A 19835-nucleotide genomic window follows, 5' to 3' on the forward strand; every position below is an offset into this window, starting at 1 on the left:
TCAGCATTTGTTTCTGGTTTCTGGCAAAAATCACCCACTGGGGAAAATGGGTTTATTTAATGACTAATGACACTTAATGACCACAGTGTTCATTTAACAACCACTGCAAAAAGATTGTAAAATTGGACATGGTGACAGGATGTGCTGTTTTACAACCACTATGACAATCATAATTCTGGGCTCAATTTTGGTCATAAATTGAGAACCGCCTGTACTGTAATCCATAGATAAAAACAGATATCAGAGCCAGCAATTACTGAAGTTCATGGAGGCTTCTTTGGGGCATTATAATGAATACTTTATTTAAGAGATACTGTTGAGAGACTGTTATTTGGCATCAGAACTGAAGAAACAAAAGATGCTGTATAGAATTTATAAAAAAAGATCTAGTTTGCAATAAGGCAGCTAGGAAGAAAATGAGCATTTTTGTTCCTTACCATAATAAAATTCGCCTTGCTGATACATCATGGGAATTTGTACTTCACTTTCATCATCCTTCGTAAAGGAGAAGGTTCTTGTGTTCTCTGGTCTGAACTGAGACTTCCAATTTCCCTTAAAGTAGATTGCATCGACAATAGCCAAGTGAGTGAGAACACTGAAATCCCTTGCCGAGACAAAATCTTTAATCATATCTGTCAGATGAAAAAGGAGAAGAAGCACATCAATCAGCAGATCCAAATGAGCATAATGAGAATAAAAACTTAACCAACTTGCTCAATGAAACCAAACCAACAAACAAGTAAATATCCCAAAGGTGCTTTTTCAAGAGGCAACTGGATGTTCTTTTTTCCTTTTGAAGACATTTCGCTTCTCATCCAAGAAGCTTCTTCAGCTCTGACAGGCTAGTGGGGAATGGAAGGATTTATATTCCTTGCAGACAGCTGGTAATTTGCATCCTTTTAAAGGGTCGTTGAAGCACTTGGAGGTTTATCTGTGTCCTCAGGGTCAGCTGAGTCTTGTTCCTGATTCTTGTAGTATGCAATCCCTCCCCCCCCGCCCCGGAAATCCATTCCTACTCCCACACATTCAAAGGATGTTCATCGCAAATTGTATAGCTAAAAGTTGGTAGAGATTCTCAGTCATCCAGGTCATGGTTGTCCCAAAGGTGCACCTTTAGGACAATCATGATCTGAATGACTGAGAATCTCTACAGACTTTAAGCAACAAAATAATTAAAATAATTTCTAGATAAAAAAAATTATGCCCACTTTAAACTACTACTTGGGCAAGGAAGTCAAAAAGTTTTGAGCACAGGCAACCTACACCATTTAAGCATGATTAATTCATTCTAAATTTATATCACACTTTTCCTCCAAGAGCTCAAATGACATGCATCTGTATTCCATCTTCCAGTTTTAATCATTCAGCCATATCTTTGTGAAATTGGTTGGGCTGAGGTAGTGACTGGCCAATACCAACCCTTCCGTCCTTATAGCTTATAGTTTGCAAACCAATCTCCTTCCTTCCTTCCTTCCTTCCTTCCTTCCTTCCTTCTCCCTCCCTCCCTCCCTCCCTCCCTCCTTCCCTAAATATAGATATGAACATTTATACTTGACTGAATACTCAGTACCCATATGGATTCAATAATGATTGAATACTTAGTCAATCACTATACTATACTCGCTTTCTGTCCCAAAACACTGACATAAAAGTTTTACTAACTTAATCAATTAAATCTAATTACAGCTCTGGAGAAGCAAAATGTGTCAGGTTCCAAGTAACACCCCCAACAAAAGAAGACTCCGAGGTTAGAAGTTCCTCAAAGTTCCATTTTATTAGAGATGTCATATTGGCACATCTGAGAAAACCCGAATCTGAAAGCTTCCAGAATTCCCCCATCCAAAAGAAAGTCCAAGTTCCTTCCCCTGCACCCACATGTCCATCACATGATCCAATTAATGCACCGTCCCAACTGGAGATGCCTCCCAGTCACACCATTCCAGGTACAGGCCGAAAGTCCTTGACTCTCAGTGAAAGGAATGTTATTATGGCTAGATATCTCCGCCACTCCATGCAATCCCCCCTCCCAGTTTCCCACAGCATTAATTGTGGCAACCCTGAAGATCCAAAGAAAAAGATGGCCTCCAGAGCTGACAAGGTGTCAGTGAATACAAAGTGGATTAACTACTAGGATAACTGAAAGATGGAACATGGGGCAGACTTTGTAACCTTCCTGTATTCCCTTTCCAATGGTCAACAGTGAACCCAGAAGGAATTGGGTGAAACAAGAGAATTTGAAAGGCTCCTGCTGGCCTTAACAAATGAATGCCAGTGCCTTAGCTTCTCATCCTGAGCATTGCTTATAAGAGAAAAAGATTGTTTAGAAATTCAGTGGAGGAAGCTGTCAAGAGCCTTTGAGATCTGCTTTTGGAGCTTTGTCCATCAGTCTAGAACTTGATTGTTAGCTTGTTTGGTTATATATATATATTGCACTTGACCTCTATCAAGCTGTGACAATAGACTGACTCTCTAACTCCCTTTTGCTCTTAAGACATAGCTGTATTGAGTTTTTCTCATGTGAACTTGCTGTTCTGTGGGGAAAGATTAACTAATGTAGTGTGCAGGATAATAACAGGCAGTTCTATCTTTGAAAGAGAAAGAGATGGCTTTTGAAAGTCATGTGTTTTTGTCTCTAGAGTCTCTTCACAACAACAAGAAAAGCAGAGTATGGAGTTACTTTCCAGTTACTTCTTCCAATTCTCATGAGTACATCTGTAGTTATACCGGAGCACAGATTTAAAAATTGTATAGTTATTTGCAGCTACGCAACTCCATAGGTAGAGTTCGCAAAAAGGTAGGTTTTTTTGTAATTTTTTTGGCTTTCTAATAGTTGTCAGGATTTTTGCAGAATGGATCTGCCAGCTCTCCTATACTTGAACAGTGAAACATTGGAAACTGCTGGATTTCCTGATCACAGGTTCCTGTCCTGCTGTGTATCAAAGGAGATGAGGTACGGGGGTTCAAAAGCTTCAAATCCACTCCCACCACTAAGAGAAATTTCCTATATTGTCAACCTATAACTGCAGGAAAAGTATAAGCACCTGCATATGAAAACCTCATTCCAACAGAGGAGAATATCTGTAGCTCGGGGTTGAAATGAGGGATCTAGCACTGATGATCTTACCCAGTTTAGGTAATGAAACATCTGCAAGAAAACAATGAAGCTTAGAGAGCGCCAAGGACCTCTCAAAACCTCACAGGAGTAGTTTACTATGAAATGGAACTCACTGGGAGAAATTTCCTTAGGAGAATGAACATACTAACTACATGGCCTGAAGTTACATCATACAGGCAGGTATTATGTTATGATTGTGATTGAGCCTAGGAATTTTGATCATTAAGTCGTGATGGTCATAAGGCAGGACAACATGTGACCAGACCTGACTTTATGACCTTTTTCATAGCAGTCATTAAGCGAAAGCAACAGTTGTTGTTGTTAGTTGTGAAGTCGTGTCCGACCCATCGCAATCCCATGGACAACATTTCTCCAGGCCTTCCTGTCCTCTACCATCCTCTGGAGTCCATTTAACTCATGCCTACTGCTTCAGTGACTCCATCCAGCCACCTCATTCTCTATCGTTCCGTTCTTCTTTTGCCCTCAATCTTTCCCAGCATTAGGCTCTTCTCCAGTGAGTCCTTCTCATTAGGCGGCCAAAGTATTTGAGTTTCATCTTCAGGATCTGGCCTTCTAAAGAGCAGTCAGGATTGATCTCCTCTAGGACTGACTTGTTCGTTTGCCTTGCAGTCCAAGAGACTTGCAGGAGTCTTGTCCAGCACCATAGTTCAAAGGCCTCAATTCTTTGGTGCTCAGCCTTTCTTATGCTCCAACGTTCACAGCCATACATTGCAACTGAGAAAATCATAGCCTTAATGGGTTTGCTTAACAGTTGTTAGGCAAACCCATTGTTTGCTATGGACTGGGTTTTGCGGGAAGCAAATGCCATTTCCTAGAAAAACATTGTAAATCGTTTTGATTTGCGGGGCGGGCACTGCAATTGCCACAAATGTGGGCCAGTTGCCAAAAGCCCTAAAAGTGGTAACAAGGCCATGGGGGGGGGGGGTCCAATCAAAACTGGATAGTTAAGTGATCTTTTGCAGGGGTGGGTAGGGGTCTGTTCTAACTTCGACTGACTGTAGAGACTATCTATTCTAATCTGGCTGCTGATAACAGTTTTATTCTTTTCTCACTGTATCACATTTTTTATATGGCTAAACAAAATAATCATATAGTTTGCTGCCAGTGAGACAGCAATTGCTTTGTATCTCAGGATCTAATAACTATGATAAACCTAATTTAAAAAGTGCTCAGAATCGCCTCACATCCCCTAATCTTAGCAAACTTTAATACTGCAAGGAGGAAGTACTTAAACTGAGAGTCAATGACTCAGATCAAAGGTGAGGTGTAAACACCATGCACACCTGCTGAGAACTCATCTGCACTGAATCAGAGGATAGGTTTTTAAATAAGTATGCATATAAACAGATTATGTCACTGACAGCATGAATGGGAGTTATGAGCTCCCAAGCTCTATCACAGTTTGGGTTTTTTAAAAAAACAATTGCAACAAAACAAGTAAACAATTAACTTTTTTAAAAAAAGCCTACAATCTAAGGATGAAATGACAAATTTAGGAAATAATCTGGACAACATTTTGCATCAGTGAGATATTAATTTACATTTTAATATGTTTTGGAATCCAATGCTAATCAAGTAAAGTTACTAGAAATAACAATAACAAACCTGTTGAGATTCTTCATTGCTCTAGTACTTATAGGTTTATCTACATTTTACTAAAATCTTTTAGACATATACCAAAATGCAGAAATTGAAATGGGGACGGGAGGGAAGAGTATAGAAATACCTATATTTTAAACATCAGTCCATCTTTTGTTTTTGAAGAGATATCAATACTAGTATTTCTGAACAGGCTACTAAGCTATATATAATGGACTTATTTTAAAACTGCAAAACTTCTTTCACTTGCAGAAACTTGAATTTGATTATTTTTCAGAAGATGTCACAGCTAAGGTTTGATTCTGCTTACACAAACTATTCTACAATTCATTTACTTGGTTGAATGCTGTTTGCAATAATTGTGTGGTTTCTAAAACCCACATTTGCCCTCTCTCTGGCAATATTAATATATTATTATAGGCAATAAAATACATTCCAAGGTCTATAAACAATGGATATGTAGAGTCATACCATTGGTCTATTTAAGATAGAGAGGTAATAATTTTCCAAGAATTCAGGTACTTTTGTAATGCTGGGAACTGCATGTGAAATCTTGTGCATGTAAACCATGTGTTTTTCCACAGACCTACTGCCATCTCATCTTAATGGCATTGTTCCACTGAACAATCTTTCAGTAATATTGTTTTAAAGTTTTATCAATAGTGCATTTTAGCACTCAATCTGCCAACATTTGTTCAAGGAAGAGAGAGAGACATCTTGCATCTGTTAGAGCCTTGAGAGGCTTGTTAACCTAACATAGCAGCTGCTGTGCACACATTCGGAAATAAATCATTCCAATCAGAATGCATTGTCTGTGACCCGGGGTTTCCAAGGGGAATGGTTTGCATGCTTTTTGGTATATAATAATTCTGAGTTTGGAATTCTGCACTGACAGCAACGAATTTAATAACTATATCAGATTTCACGGGATCCATATTGTGCATATGGGCAGATGTCCGTTTCAAGCATGGTGCTGCTCCTTTCATTTCAGGAAGAGAACCCACTGGTGCCCTGGAGATTGTGCTCAGCTTCCAATGTTCTTTCATAATGAGCCCCAAACCCTGGATTTTACAAAAATGAAATATTTGGAGTAACCCTATCTGTGTTTAGGTGTATGTGTCGGTGTGGGCATGTATGTATGTGTGTCGTATATACTTGTGCATGCACACATACACACAAATACATATACATACATATACACACATACAGAGTAAAAGTGTGTTGTGTGTATATCAGGCTGAAGCATAACAAAGTTGACAAAAGTGAAGGAGGTCTGAATACTTTCTTAATTCAGTGTGTATGTGTGAGTACACCAGTGATGGGTTTCAACTTTTTTTATTACTGGTTCTGTGGGCATGGCTTGGTGGGCATGGCATGGCTTGGTGGGCGTGGCATGGTGGGCGTGGCAAGGGAAGGATACTGTAAAATCTCCATTCCCACCCCACTCCAGGGGAAGGACACTGTAAAACCTCCATTCCCCCCCCAACTCAGGGGAAGGTTACTGCAAAATCCCCATTTCCTCCCGATCAGCTGGAACATGGGAGGCAGAGAATAGATGGGGGTGGGGCCAGTCAGAATTTTTACTACCAGTTCTCCGAACTACTCAAAATTTCTGCTACCGGTTCTCCAGAACTGGTCAGAACCTGCTGAAACCCACCTGTGGTGTACACTGTCTGGACATAAATGGCATACAATGACAAACCACAACATTGAGAATTGGAAAATAATTAGGAACCTACTGTTGGTATGGTTCTCCACCCATTTATTGATGTAGCTCGCAACAGCTATATTTTGACTAAAATCCACAACTTCAACTTCAGCTTTAAAGTATTTTTTCAGCAGCTGCACAAATTTATCACTAACGTGATATCCATTCTGCACATAAAGGGAATTGGCAAGCTTCATCACGTAATGGCTATCCTCAGTAGCAGCCATGTCAGAAAGATCTTTTAGGAAGGCAAATTCTTCACCTGAAATTAGAGAAAGAGATTAAAGTTGGTCTGACAGAACTGGCAAATATATTGAGAGCTTAACACATCTCACTGCCTTCCTAGGGAAAAAGGATTAATGAGCACTGATATTTCAGTGAAGTCAGGTAGTAAGAAATACTTCATATAATTAACCTTTCTTTGAGAAAAATGAGATGAAACCACGAAGATAAATCTCCAAAGAGCTTTATGAGCAAAACTCCACTTCAATATGGACTTCCCTGGTTGTATTATCAGGAAGTGGTCATTAAATACACCATAACTTTCCTCCTTCCTTTCCAAGACCTTTAAAACTGAAAGCAGTTTCTACCACTTGGTTGTAGGATAAACCAAAGATTCAAGTTCTCCCTCAATAAGTGAGCTTATATTTTCTAAAAGGCTTACAGTATGTAATTCCACACAGGGTGCATTCTGGAGCCTGCCTAATCTGGAAATAGCACAGAGGTGGGCCTCTGCCGGTTCAAACTGGTTCGAGTGAACTGGTAGTTCTGAACACTGGCTGGCCCGCCTGCCCACCCCAGCGCTAACTTGTCCTATTTATCTCATCTCTGGCTTTGTTCCCTGCCCACGAAGCCCAGCTGATTGCGGGACCTCACCTGCTCTACTCACCATGGCTCCATGAGAAGATTTGCTGTGTGTTTGAAGCTGTGTGAAAGCGAGGAAGGTGCGCTCGCTCACATTTCTGGCGCACTGGTTGTTAACGCAGGGATGAAATCTACTTACCTTCCTTACCGGTTTAGAAGCACATGTGCTTGCGCGTCACATGCACGCACAGACCTTCTGTGCATGCGCAAAACCTGTGCATGTGCAGAAGATAAAAAACACATTACTTCCTGGTTAAAACCAGGAAGTAATGACACCCGGGCGGGGCCAGTCAGAATTTTTACCACTGGTTCTCCGCTACCGGTTCTCCAGAACTGGTCAGAACCTGCTGAAACCCACCTCTGATATGAACTAATCAATGGGTGACCTCCCCTATTCCTGGTGTGTGACCCAGATATACCCGAGCTACATTTTCTATGTAAAAGTGTGCATGTGTGTTTAAAATAAAACTTACAATTTTATATGGCACTGTCAATTCTTATTTCCCTCTCCACTGAAGGCTATTTTCTGAATATGAATGTAGGACAAATGATGATCAAAATTATAGCACAGTTTTCTTATTAAATTTGTTTGCATTTCCTTTTCAGAACAAAAGTCCTTTGCTTGATTCCCTGGAATTTTCCAGTTGTCTATTCCAACCTTCAATCAGATGCTCAAGAGAATTATGTCAGTTCTTTTCCTTTTTTTAGATCTAGTACCCCTATTTTTCTCTCTGCGTTTTCTCCTTTGGCTTTGCCTCGGGATATCATATGACTAAACTTCTTACTCTATTTGCAATGGGAAAAGAGAAATTTTGTCTGACCTCCTAAGTATGTGAACAGGACCTGTTTATGAATAGAGGATGTCTGCAATTTGCTGGGTCAGATGTGCTCTGTGTCCAAACTAACAGATTGTGTCAACAGATGCAACATAGTCAAACAAAAGATTGTCACAGAACATACACTAAACTAAATGTCATTTCTCCTTTTAATATTAGGGTCTCATCTTTCTAGAGATGAGATCACATTTCTAGCAATATGAAGATTCACCTAAAGCACCACTCCTGTTCAGAATCTTCATACCAACAACAACAACAACAACAATAATGAAAACAGAGCATATCAAAGATATGACTGACAGACAAACAGTTAAAGTTCAAGGAGATTTAATTACACAGAAGCATCATTTATGAAGTCCTTGGTGCTTCCGAGCTTGATTGTTGCAGACATTTCATTACCCTAGTAGGTAATATCATCAGTATATAGTGGTGAAGATGTTCACCGCCCATTCAGAAGGTTGAGAGTTCAATCCTAGGTAGAGGTAGATGTTTCTCTCCTAAAGTGCAAAGAAAAAAATATTTGCTGCGAACGCCGTATGGCATCAGGAAGGGCACCCGGCCAGTAAACGCTCAGCTCCATCCAGTTGTCTCGACTCTACCTCGAATTAAGGGATTACAGGGTCATGAAAAGAGAGTAGTAAGGTGAACTGATGATATTACTAGTTGGGTAATGAAACCTCAGCAAATTCAAAGAACACCAAGAATTCCATAGTTCAACCCTCAGCTAAATATTGTCTTTCCATCAGATGCATCATAAACATTAAGTACCTAGACTTATTTTTTAATTGACTTGAAAAGTATTATTGAAGCATGTTACCATTTTTCAAACCTTCATAGCCCATGGAGTGCTGAATTTCTTTCAGGGTAGAACCGTGAGCACCGAGCTCCACCATCCCCATCGTTATTGCTATTCCCAGTGGGGAGAAAATAATATTTTCATCTTCTCCTGTAGCTCGCAGCTGATTGTAAACATTCACAGAAAATTCTGCAATGGTTTCATCAGGAAAACTGGTGCTGAAGGCTTCGCTGTGCAAAACAAGAAGCAACAGGAGTCCAAGAACAAACATGGTTGAAGAGTTTCAGATCTGCAAGGCAAACAAGAAGGATAGAAAATGAATCTTACATCATCCACACATGATGGATTAGTGGGATCATTAAATCAATATATGCCTAATGTGAAGAAAAGATGTTTTTCTGGATTTTAAAAAAGTTCTCCACTGAGGAAAAAAAAGGCACTCAAAAAATGGAACTCAGAAAAAAGAAACTCTGTTCGAACTAGTGCTTTGGTTCCTTCTTACCATTTTGTCATTAAAAAAATGGGTATTGCCCCATATGGAACAATGCTTTTCCATCCCCAAGGTTAGATCTTAAAGAAAAGATCAGCATCTGCTCTAGCTACAAAGCAAGACTTAAGACTTTTCCTGTCCCACTTACAGGGGTGGGCTGCTGGGGGTTTGCAGGGGTTCAAGAGAACCTCTAGCTAAGATTCTGTGCAGTTCGGAGAACCCCCAAATCCCACTCCTGTCTGGGTCTGCCCACCCCGTCCCTCCCAGGAGTCCCCACACGGCCCATTTTGGATGCAAGTAATTGCAGGGCGCATGCGCAGGCTCGGAGAGGGTGAAAAATGGGCCTACCGGAAGTTAAAACCCCAAGTTAGGGGAAGAGGGCCTCCGGAGCCTGGGGAGGGCATTTTCGCCGTCCTGGAGGCTCAAAGAAAGCCTTCAGAGCCCGGGGAGGGCAAAAATGCCCCTCCCTCCACCGTGGTGCAGGAGGCTGACTAGGCCATGCCCACATGACCATGCCCACCCAGCAACCAAGCAGAGAAATCCTTGCTAAAATTTTTGAAGCCCACCCCTGCCCACTTGTCTTTGTTTTTAGCTTTCTGCTTGTTTTCAGGGGAGACACAGTGACTTTCTTTTTTCTTTTTTGGGGTGTTAGAACCAAAGAACCTGGAATAAAATAAGACACAACATAATAAGTGTAAGAGGCAATGAGAGCTGCACATATTCTAGTGCCAGGATAGAGGGAAATGTTGCAAATCAAAAGCTTGGCTGAACACACCAAAGATAACCTGTAGTTTAGGGCAGGGGTCTCCAACCTTGACAACTTTACGACTTGTGGACTTCAACTCCCAGAATTCCTCAGCCAGGGTTGAAGTCCACATGTAGTAAAGTTGCCAAGATTGGAGACCCCCTGGTTTAGGGGCATTGTGGCAGCCAAGATCAAATCCTGAGAAACCTGAATCAGAGAAACCTTTTCCAGGTTAAACCCAACCCATGAGCCAGAGGAGCTTCCAGAAGCTGTGGGCAAAGAGGAGGTGGCAAGTAGTACTGTTTGCAAGCATTTCTGCATCCATCAAATGTCCAAAGGATTAGACACTGAGTAGTACCACCTTAGATTGCTTCTGCCAGCTGACTATGCATGCACTAGATGATTCCAAGTGTGGGGACCCAGGAGTAGGTGGTACCAGCAGTGCAAATCTTCTGATTTCTGGGATTGTCCTGCTTTTTCTGGGTCAAGAAAGTAGCACTCAAGTCCTCGGGGCTTGATGAGAACATAGTAATGAGATTTCCCTTTTTCTCATCATTATAATGGCAGATGGAACATTGGATGGATGTTATGGTACACTGGGAAAAGGATGGGAGGAGAGGAATAATATGTGTTACTCTAGTAAGGTCTACCATGATGGCTCAGGACCCTGAGGAGAACAAGATTCATTGGTGACTCAGGGCTTCTCAGGTCCACCATGCTCTATGCATATACAGTAAAATATGGGACCCCCTTAAGCAAAGTAACTCTCCATGGTTAAGTTATATGCTATACCAAAGCAGCCAATGGGGAACAGAGACTATTTCAGAGTAAGCAGAAAGAGAGAAAAGTTCATCCTCTTATTCTCACAAGTTCACCAAAGGAATCATATTCCATATATGATTGAAAAAAAGATTTTCTTCACTGGACGGGAAAGAATTCTGTGTAATGCCTCCTAGCTAGAAATGACATTCTTCTCTATCAAGTCCATCGTTGGTGATCAGAATGACATTTTGTAGGCATTCCAACTTCTGTTCTTCATCACACAGGGCAGCATTTGAGAATCAACAGAGTTCATTCCAAGCCACTAAATTTGTAGTTCTTAAAAACCCTTAGGTTTTTAAGAACTACAAGACAACTATTTTCTGCATTATTTTTCCAAAAGATATGAATAGTCTCATAAAATGGTTGGAGGAACGCTTAGAGAGAGACCCTCTGCGTACGGTCCTTATGTCATATGCACTATTTATTACTGACATTTTAAAATCATTCTATTCCACGACTTTTCATTTTATAGAAATAGAAATATATTATATTATTTTTATATATAACTTTATTATACTTCCACCCCCACCCCCCATAAAATACAAAATAGCAAAGAAAAAAAATAGAGGGGAACGGGGAAGGGACCATGAAATAAAAAATGAAAACTGGGGATGAAAACAAGAAGGAAAAAAAAAGCTATACAGAAAAGAATAACTTTTGACTTTATTCGGAACAGATACAAACATAAAATGCAATGATCCTTTGAATTAGAATAAGTAATAACACACAGTACTGCTATAATCATAAATAAATCTAATCATCAAATCCCAAGGTTAAAGTTTCATTTCTTTCAGTTTCAAGCAAAAAAAATCCATAAGTGATTTCCAAGTAGAAACAAAGTTAGAGAAAATCTTTTCTTTAATCAAAGAGTTCAATTTTGCCATCTCTGCCAACTCCATTAATCTCAGCATCCATTCTTCCATTTGTGAGTCCTTCTGTGCACATAAAGAAGTCTTACTGTTGTTGACATACTGTACTGTACAATAAGAAAAAAAGTTTCATTTTTTTTCTGTCTGTTTGTCCATCAAATTTAAAAGAAAAGCCTGTTACATCAACTTTCTTGGTTAGCTTAGCGGGATATAACATTAATACATGAAATAAAATGGGATACTAGAACTGACCGAAAAATTATAATTAATGGAAAGAGCTGCAAAAAATTGGGTCTAACTCGTGGCGTCACATTGTCGTTATGTGATGTATTGTGACTTTTCCCCCCTTTGCTAAAATGGGGGCGGGCGTGGCCATACCCGGCCCATGGGCTGCGAGTTTTTGACACCCGCGGTCTAGATGAATAAGAGAACTACAGTCACGGGACTGATCTGATTTTACAACCTTTTTTGTGGCAGTCGTAAACTAAATGCCATGGTCAAAAAGTGAATGCTGCAGCCATAAAGTGAACCAGGGGTGAAATCCAGCAGGTTCTGGAGAACCGGTAGCGGAAATTTTGAGCAGTTTGGAGAATCGGTAGCAGAAATTTTGAGCAGTTCAGAGAACCGGCAAATACCACCTCTGGCTGGTCCCAGAGTTGGGTGGGAACGGGGATTTTGAAGTATCCTTCCCCCAGGATTGGGGTGGGAATGGAGATTTTGCAGTATCGTTCCCCTGCCACGCCCACCAAGCCACGCCCACCAAGCCACACCACACCCAAAGAACCCGTAGAAAAAAAAATTTGGATTTCACCGCTCAAGAGAACCAAACTGGAGATGCCCATTTCCGGCAAAATTCTTGTAAAAGATGATCACGGGTGCTGCAAACAATCGTAAATGCAGCCATGTTGCCAAGCTGCTACGTGACTGGCTGGGAGGACCATCAAAACATTAGATTCAAATCATAATTCCCTGTTTTTGGTCAGTCACTTCAATTGGTCATTAAGTAACCAGTCATAAGTCAAGGACTTCCCGTATTGTGGTGTGGTGGCTAAGGCACAATATTAAAAGCAAGGAGATCCAGATTCTTGTCCACCCCCAACTCTGGAAGTTCATTTGATAGTGTTGGACCAGCCAGTGTCTCTCACAGAATTGCTGTTATGGGGAATCTACCTCATAGGGTTGTTTTGTGGGGAAACGCAGTAAGGAGCCATGTATACACTGCATTAAACTCTTGAATAAAAGGTGGAACAGAAATCTAATAAATATATAAATTATTAAGTTAATGTAGCATTCAAGCAATAACAGCTCGAATCTTGCATCCCAGCTAGTTTTAGCCTATGTTTGTGGACGTAAGTATCCTAATAAAAAGCAGAAAAGATAAAATGCTGAGATGTCCCAAAACATATTCAAGGTAAAGGTAAAGGTTCCCCTCGCACATATGTGCTAGTCGTTCCTGACTCTAGGGGGTGGTGCTCATCTCCGTTTCAAAGCCGAAGAGCCAACGCTGTCCGAAGACGTCTCCGTGATCATGTGGCTGGCGTGACTAAATGCCAAAGGCACACGGAATGCTGTTACCTTCCTGCCAAAGGTGGTCCCTATTTTTCTACTTGCATTTTTTATGTGCTTTTGAACTGCTACGTTGGCAGAAGCTGGGACAAGTAATGGGAGCTCATCCTGTTATGTGGCACTAGGGATTCGAACCGCTGAACTGCCGACCTTTCGATCGACAGGCTCAGCATCTTAGCCACTGAGCCACCGCGTTCCTAGAATATATTTGAAAGATGTATAATGATATTTATTTATATACTTACCCATCAGAAAAAGGTCTTAAAAGTCCCATTCTTTCCTCTACAGCAGAATGAGGACTGGGAGAATTTGTGGATAGGTTTCCAATACCCAAATCGTAGTTCTGAAAGTGCCGAGATTGCTGTATCTTCAATTTTGAGTATGGTTCATTTATGCCTATTTACCAGGACATGTGTATCCTTCTCTCCAGTGACCTTTTGCAATCATGATACTTAACATTTATACGGTGTATCTTATTAGCAAGGCTGTTCCACAAACATCACCTAATTAAATATTGTGGCAGCTCAGAACAGTGTATAATTAAATGTTATTAAACCCATTTTATAGGTGAAGAAGCATCAACTAAATAGGCTGTTCTGTGTATTTTAGCAATGACACTAAAGACCACCTTTTCCAAACAGGTTTTCTTTTCCCTTTTTTTTAAAAGAAAAAAAAAAAAAGAACAAAATTGTATTCCTGAATCATATGAGTTCAAACTGCAGACAGGATAAATCATAAATGGATGGTTGAAACTACCGTATTATGGAAACTATACTAAGACTCATCTCTTCTAATAGTTGATTTACCTTTGTGGAGAGCTTTTCTTTTCCAATTTGAAAAGAAATTTTCCTGTTAGAGCTGCAGAGTCGAGAGAATAGTTTTACCTCTGCGGTACCAATCTTTGTGAATTAAGCTTAACAAAACCTTCATTATTCATATATAATACATAGATGCCATTCAGCAATACTATTCTGTTGATGGTTTACAATGGAAAATAATGTAATATAATAAAAAAGCACTTTGGCTGCAATAAACAATGTTATTCTGTTATTATAGTTTGGAAATCATGGTTTCTATGGTGCAGAAAGCCATTCAATTCTGTTTCATCCAATAAGTCCTAGTTAAACTACGTACACGTCATCCTTGATTTACGACCCAAATTTCTGTTGTGAAGTGAGACATTTGTTAAGTGAGTTTTGTCCCGTCTTATGAGATTTCTTGCCAAAATTGTTAAATGAATCACTGTAGTTGATATGTTACTAACCTGGTTGTTAAGTGAATCTGTGTTCCCCATTGACTTTGCTTGTCAGAAGGTCACAAAAGAGGATCACATGACCCGGGACTCTACAACGGTCATAAATATGAACCAGTGGCCAAGCATCTGAGCATATGATCATGGGGATGCTGCAAAGGTCATAACTGTGAAAAACGGTCATAAGTCACTTTTTTCAGTGCCGTTGTAACTTCGAATGGTCACTAAATGAACTGTTGTAAGTCGAGGACTACTTATAGGGCTTAATGCACACTGGGGTGAGCTCCTGTTATTTGCCCCAGTTCCTGCTCGCATAGCAGTTTGAAAGCATGAAAATGCAAGTAGATCAATAGGTACCACTTCGGTGAGAAGGTAACAGCATTCCGTGAGCCTTTGGCATATAGCCATGCTGGCCACATGACCAAGGAAATTGTCTTCAGACAACGTTGGCTCCCTCAGTCAAGAAACAAACATGAGCACTGTGGCCTAGAGTCAAATCTTTACTTTTTAAGGTACTGATAACTACATTATTTATGGCACCTGATACAGAATGCCATCAAAGACCGTATGCCGTTGTTCAGTGAGATGGGTTCCAAACTAGAACATCTGAGTTCAAGTCCCACTGAAAACAGGCAGTCAGGAAAGGAGATTGCAAACAGAGATGTATTTAGGATGGGTGGAAAAACATTTTGTAATCCAACAGGCCAGACTTTGGGGTTGAGTAGGGAGATGCAAGCTTCTTGTCATCCCTGATTTATAAGAATTAGGGTTCATTTGGAAGATAGTCATCTGGGAATACAGGATGTAAAAGTATTCATTTAATCTCAATGATATCTACTATCTGATTAAACTTACATTGCAACTGAGTCAGAAAAATGTATGAGCTCTTAAACATTCCTTTCAATATTGTACAGAAAATGTGTTTCCCTTTTACTCAAGAGGTTTACATCATAGTTGGCATGTACAAGTCATTAAATTGAGTGATGTTATTATACTCAGTATGACATAGCATCAACTAAAAATCTAATCTCTGCAGGACGACCAAAGCTGTTTTTCAAAATTGTGTTGAATTACCAAGGTTGCATCTTCAATTACTATGCCAAATGTTATCAAGGACTACCTACTTGTTGTTTAATAAGTCAATATATTAATTCAAAGCCATATGGCATGAAGGCTGAATGAAAAGTAATGCCAGCTCCTTAATTTTAATTTAAATGGGGAAATTTAACAGGAAAACAATCCTTGAAAGAGGCTCTTTTGCTACCTATATTTAGTTCTGCACATAATTACCACTATTCAGTACATAATTCTGTTATGATGGACAAGTTTCTTAAAGCTGTCACAGAAACAACAACTACATCAAAATCCCACCACACTGTCTGTTCAACCAGATCTGATGCATCTTGCTGTCTCTTTATTTAAGTCAAACAGATGCCTACTGTTTCCCTTCAATTTTGGGAAAACATGAAAGTCACACAAAACCATGTCTGGATTGTATGGTACAATTGGGTAAGGCAGTGAAAGCCAACTGCTCGATTGCTTCTTGAATGGTTTGTCAGATGACATCTAAGTATTGTCATGTTGCAGCGTTTTCCCCCTTTTGCTTCAAAGTTCTGACTAATCTTTGTTTCAGTGTTTTGAGACATACACTCTAGCATTCCGAATTGATAATGCTGACAGTTTTAAGGAAATCCATGTGAATACCAGCTGCATCCCAAAGAATGCAACCAGTGGTGGGATTCAAATAATTTAGCAACGGAAATTTATAATTTTCTATTGGAATATAAACTAGCAGAGGAAGTAGTTAAAGAGAATATGATCACATGGGCGACGAATTTTGAGTATGCAATAGAATTAAATAAGTGGGAAAAATTGTGGAAAAATATTAATAAATTAACATTATCTGTACCATACAAAGAAAATGCTTATAAATTGTTCTATAGGTGGCATTTATCACCGGCGCGAATTTCTAAAATGTTTCCCGGCACATGTTCACTCTGTTGGAAATGTAAAGCGCATAAAGGGACATACTATCATATATGGTGGTCATGTCCCAAAGCTAAAAAATTCTGGAACAATATAAAAATGCAACTGGAACAAATAATAACTCAAAAGGTGCCATTAAAGCCAGAAACTTATTTATTAGGAATACCTACAAGCAAATATGAAAAAGAACTAATATATTTAATAACCCACATTTTGACTGCAGCAAGAATTATATACGCACAAAATTGGAAACAAGAAGAGGTCCCGACTCAAGAGAAATTAATATCCAAAATTATGGAATGCGCTGAGATGGATAAACTTACCAAGGAGATCCAAGGAAAGGAAGAATCTGAATATTATCTGGTCTGGCAAAAATTGTATAAATGGTTAGAGGGAAGTGAAAAAAAAGAGAAGAAGAAAGAAAGAAAAATTAAATAAAAGAAAAGATATCAATAGAGTAAAATAAATTTTTACATCAAATGAAATTTAAGAAAGAGACACAAGATATCAATAAAATAATATCATTATATAAGGTATATTGAAGAATATAGGATATTGATATTGTAACAATTCAGATATTATAGGTAGATGTTATAAAGATGATGTTTGTTGTAAATTGTTTTACTTGCATTTATAAATGTATTATGTGGTTTCTTAAATTAATAAAAATTTTAAAAATTAAAAAAAAAAATTAACAACGGGTTCTCTGCCCTAATGATTTCTTCCAACAACCAGTTCACCAATCTGTTCAGAAAGTTAACAACTGGTTCTCCCGAAGAGGTGCGAACTGGCTGAATCCAACCATGAAATTTTGTGCCCTAAGACAGAGTTTTGATCCCTCACCCTCACAGGTAAAGCTGCATTCTGTGGGGTCTTATCTGAAAAGGTTAAATCATGGCAACTGCAGCAAGTTTTATTAAAACTGAGATGTTTTGTTACTCATCCAAGTAACAAAACATTCCATGGAATGGCATTTCATTTCATTTCTGGGTCATAATAAAGAGTTCATATTTTGTTGTCTGTCACAATGCTGTGAAGAAATTCCTCACCTTCATTTTCATAGCATGACAATTGCTGGCAAATTTCAACTCTTGAAGCTTTCATCTCTTCTGCATGAAAGGAACTCATCTTGAACAAACCTTTTAGTATTGAAGAACATCAATTATGTGACCCACACATTCCTGTGAGATGCCAAGCTTGACAGCAATTTCCCTTTGAGTGATCTACTGATTGTCCTTAATCACTTCATCAACTTTTCTCATGTGAAATTAATCAGTTGCTGTCACAAGCCATCCACTTTGTTCTTGATCACGCAAATCAGCTCTGCCCCATTCACTATTCTTATTTTTTATTTTATTTTTTTTGGCCCAGCAATGCCCAGTACTCATCCCAAGCCAATCAACACCACAAATACCCTGCATTCAGTGGTGAACTTCAATTGGAAGAATTCCTTCAGCAGTCAAAAATTCAATCATGGCATGTTGCTTAAAGTGCCCTGATGCATATCACAGCTTTCATTTTATGAATTATAGCAAGAGAACTGTTTCTCACAACTACTTTCTACCAACAGATGTGAAAGAACAGATACCAAAAAACACATCAGAGAATCTTTTGCATGAAAATGGTGTATTAAATTGCATTAAACTGCCATAGTTTGGTGACTTATAACATTAGAAGTATTACTTTTCCTTCAACTCTCCTATAGTGACAATAAATAAGGGAGTCCTCTCTATGCATTCATACTGGGAATGATTTCTTGACTTGGTCACAACCTGTGGAACTGATCCAGTTGCTTTCTCTGTAAAACTTCAGAATTCCTAACCTAGTATGCCCAGCAATATATCCCATCCTTTCTAGAGGATGCATGATTTCCTAGAACACAGCAAACTGAGGATGACCAAGTAACTGTGCTGCCAAATATGGTCTTTTGCTTGCTATTTGCTACAGCAGGATGAAAACCACACTCAAAAAGTCCACACTCAAAAAGAAAGATGCTCAAGGCTCAATTACCTATTCTCCGAAAGACCTGAAGGCAGGACAAGAAGTAATGGATGGAAACTAATCAAGGAAAGAATGTCTACCCATCATCCAGGTCATGGTTGTCCCAAAAGTGCTGTTTCAAAAGGCAACTGTACTTCTTCGTTTTTCCTTCAAGACACTTTGCTTTGCTGAAGAACTGAAGAAGCTTTTTTGGATGAGAAGCGAAATGTTTTCAAAGAAAAACTATGAAAGTCAAGTTGCCTTTTGAAAAAGCACTTTTGGGATCAAAGAGAGAACCAACCTAGAACTAAGGAAAAAATTCCTGATAGTTAGAACAATTAATTACTGGAACGACTTGCCTCCAGAAGTTGAAGGTGCTCCAACAACAGAAGCTTTTATGAAGAGATTGGCCAACTATTTGTCTGAAATGGTATATTGTTTCCCGCTTGAGCAGTGGGTTGGACTAGAAGGCCTCCAATGTTCCTTCCAACTCTGTTATTCTGTTATGTAGCATATCCATAAAAGTAATTTCAGATTCTTCTTGGGAAGATGTTGAGAAACAACTGAGGTCCAACCATCATTACTTTTTTCAAGGATTATAAGAGAGAACATTGAAACTTATATAGATATCCACATTCATTTATTCATGATTGTCACCTTGAGGATAGATGGGCACAGGGGTGGGATTCAACCAGTTAGGGCCGGTTCGGGCGAACCGGTAGCTCCGACGATCAACTGAGAGAAAACCGGTTCGCTCCGATGATCAACTGAGAGAAAACCAGTTTGCTCCGATGATCAGCTGGGCCTGCCTGCCCGTCCTGCGTTATACTGACCTATATTTCCTTTGTTTGAAGCCTAGCTGATAGGCGCGGCAGAGCAGATTGCCGCACCTCAGTTGTTTTACTCACTGGGGCTGCAGTAGAAGGTAAGTTTTAGAGCTGTTTTCAAATGCACTGCGCATGCGCTCAGCAAACTGGTTGTTACACGGGTTGAATCCCACCACTGGATGGGCAGCAAACAAATCTAATAAGTAAAATAAAAAATAAAGTAAAAATTAAAAAAGTAAAAATAAATAAATAAATTGTGCTGGTTATAATTTGAAGAAAATAAAATAACTCTAACCAGGAAATCTGGATCCCATTCTAGTTGTGCCATCAAATCATTCAGTAGCCATTGGAAAGCTATT

At 39.4% G+C, this 19835-nt stretch overlaps 1 protein-coding gene across 1 annotated transcript in view; it reads right to left on the bottom strand.

Moving 5' to 3' along the window:
* Nucleotides 1-19835, bottom strand: part of SERPINI1 (serpin family I member 1) — a 121010-nt gene that overhangs the window by 36578 nt on the left and 64597 nt on the right. Inside the window, exons 2-4 of the mRNA XM_034439039.3 lie at nucleotides 8961-9228; nucleotides 6475-6705; nucleotides 438-632 (exon numbers count right to left, since the gene is read on the bottom strand). Coding sequence (XP_034294930.1) covers nucleotides 438-632; nucleotides 6475-6705; nucleotides 8961-9210 — 676 coding nt within the window. The 5' untranslated portion in view covers nucleotides 9211-9228. The remainder of the gene's footprint in view (nucleotides 1-437; nucleotides 633-6474; nucleotides 6706-8960; nucleotides 9229-19835) is intronic.

The sequence above is a fragment of the Pantherophis guttatus genome, chromosome 6 (genome assembly GCF_059756535.1).
Source record: "Pantherophis guttatus breed Tessera chromosome 6, ASM5975653v1, whole genome shotgun sequence".
NCBI classification, from domain to species: domain Eukaryota; kingdom Metazoa; phylum Chordata; class Lepidosauria; order Squamata; family Colubridae; genus Pantherophis; species Pantherophis guttatus.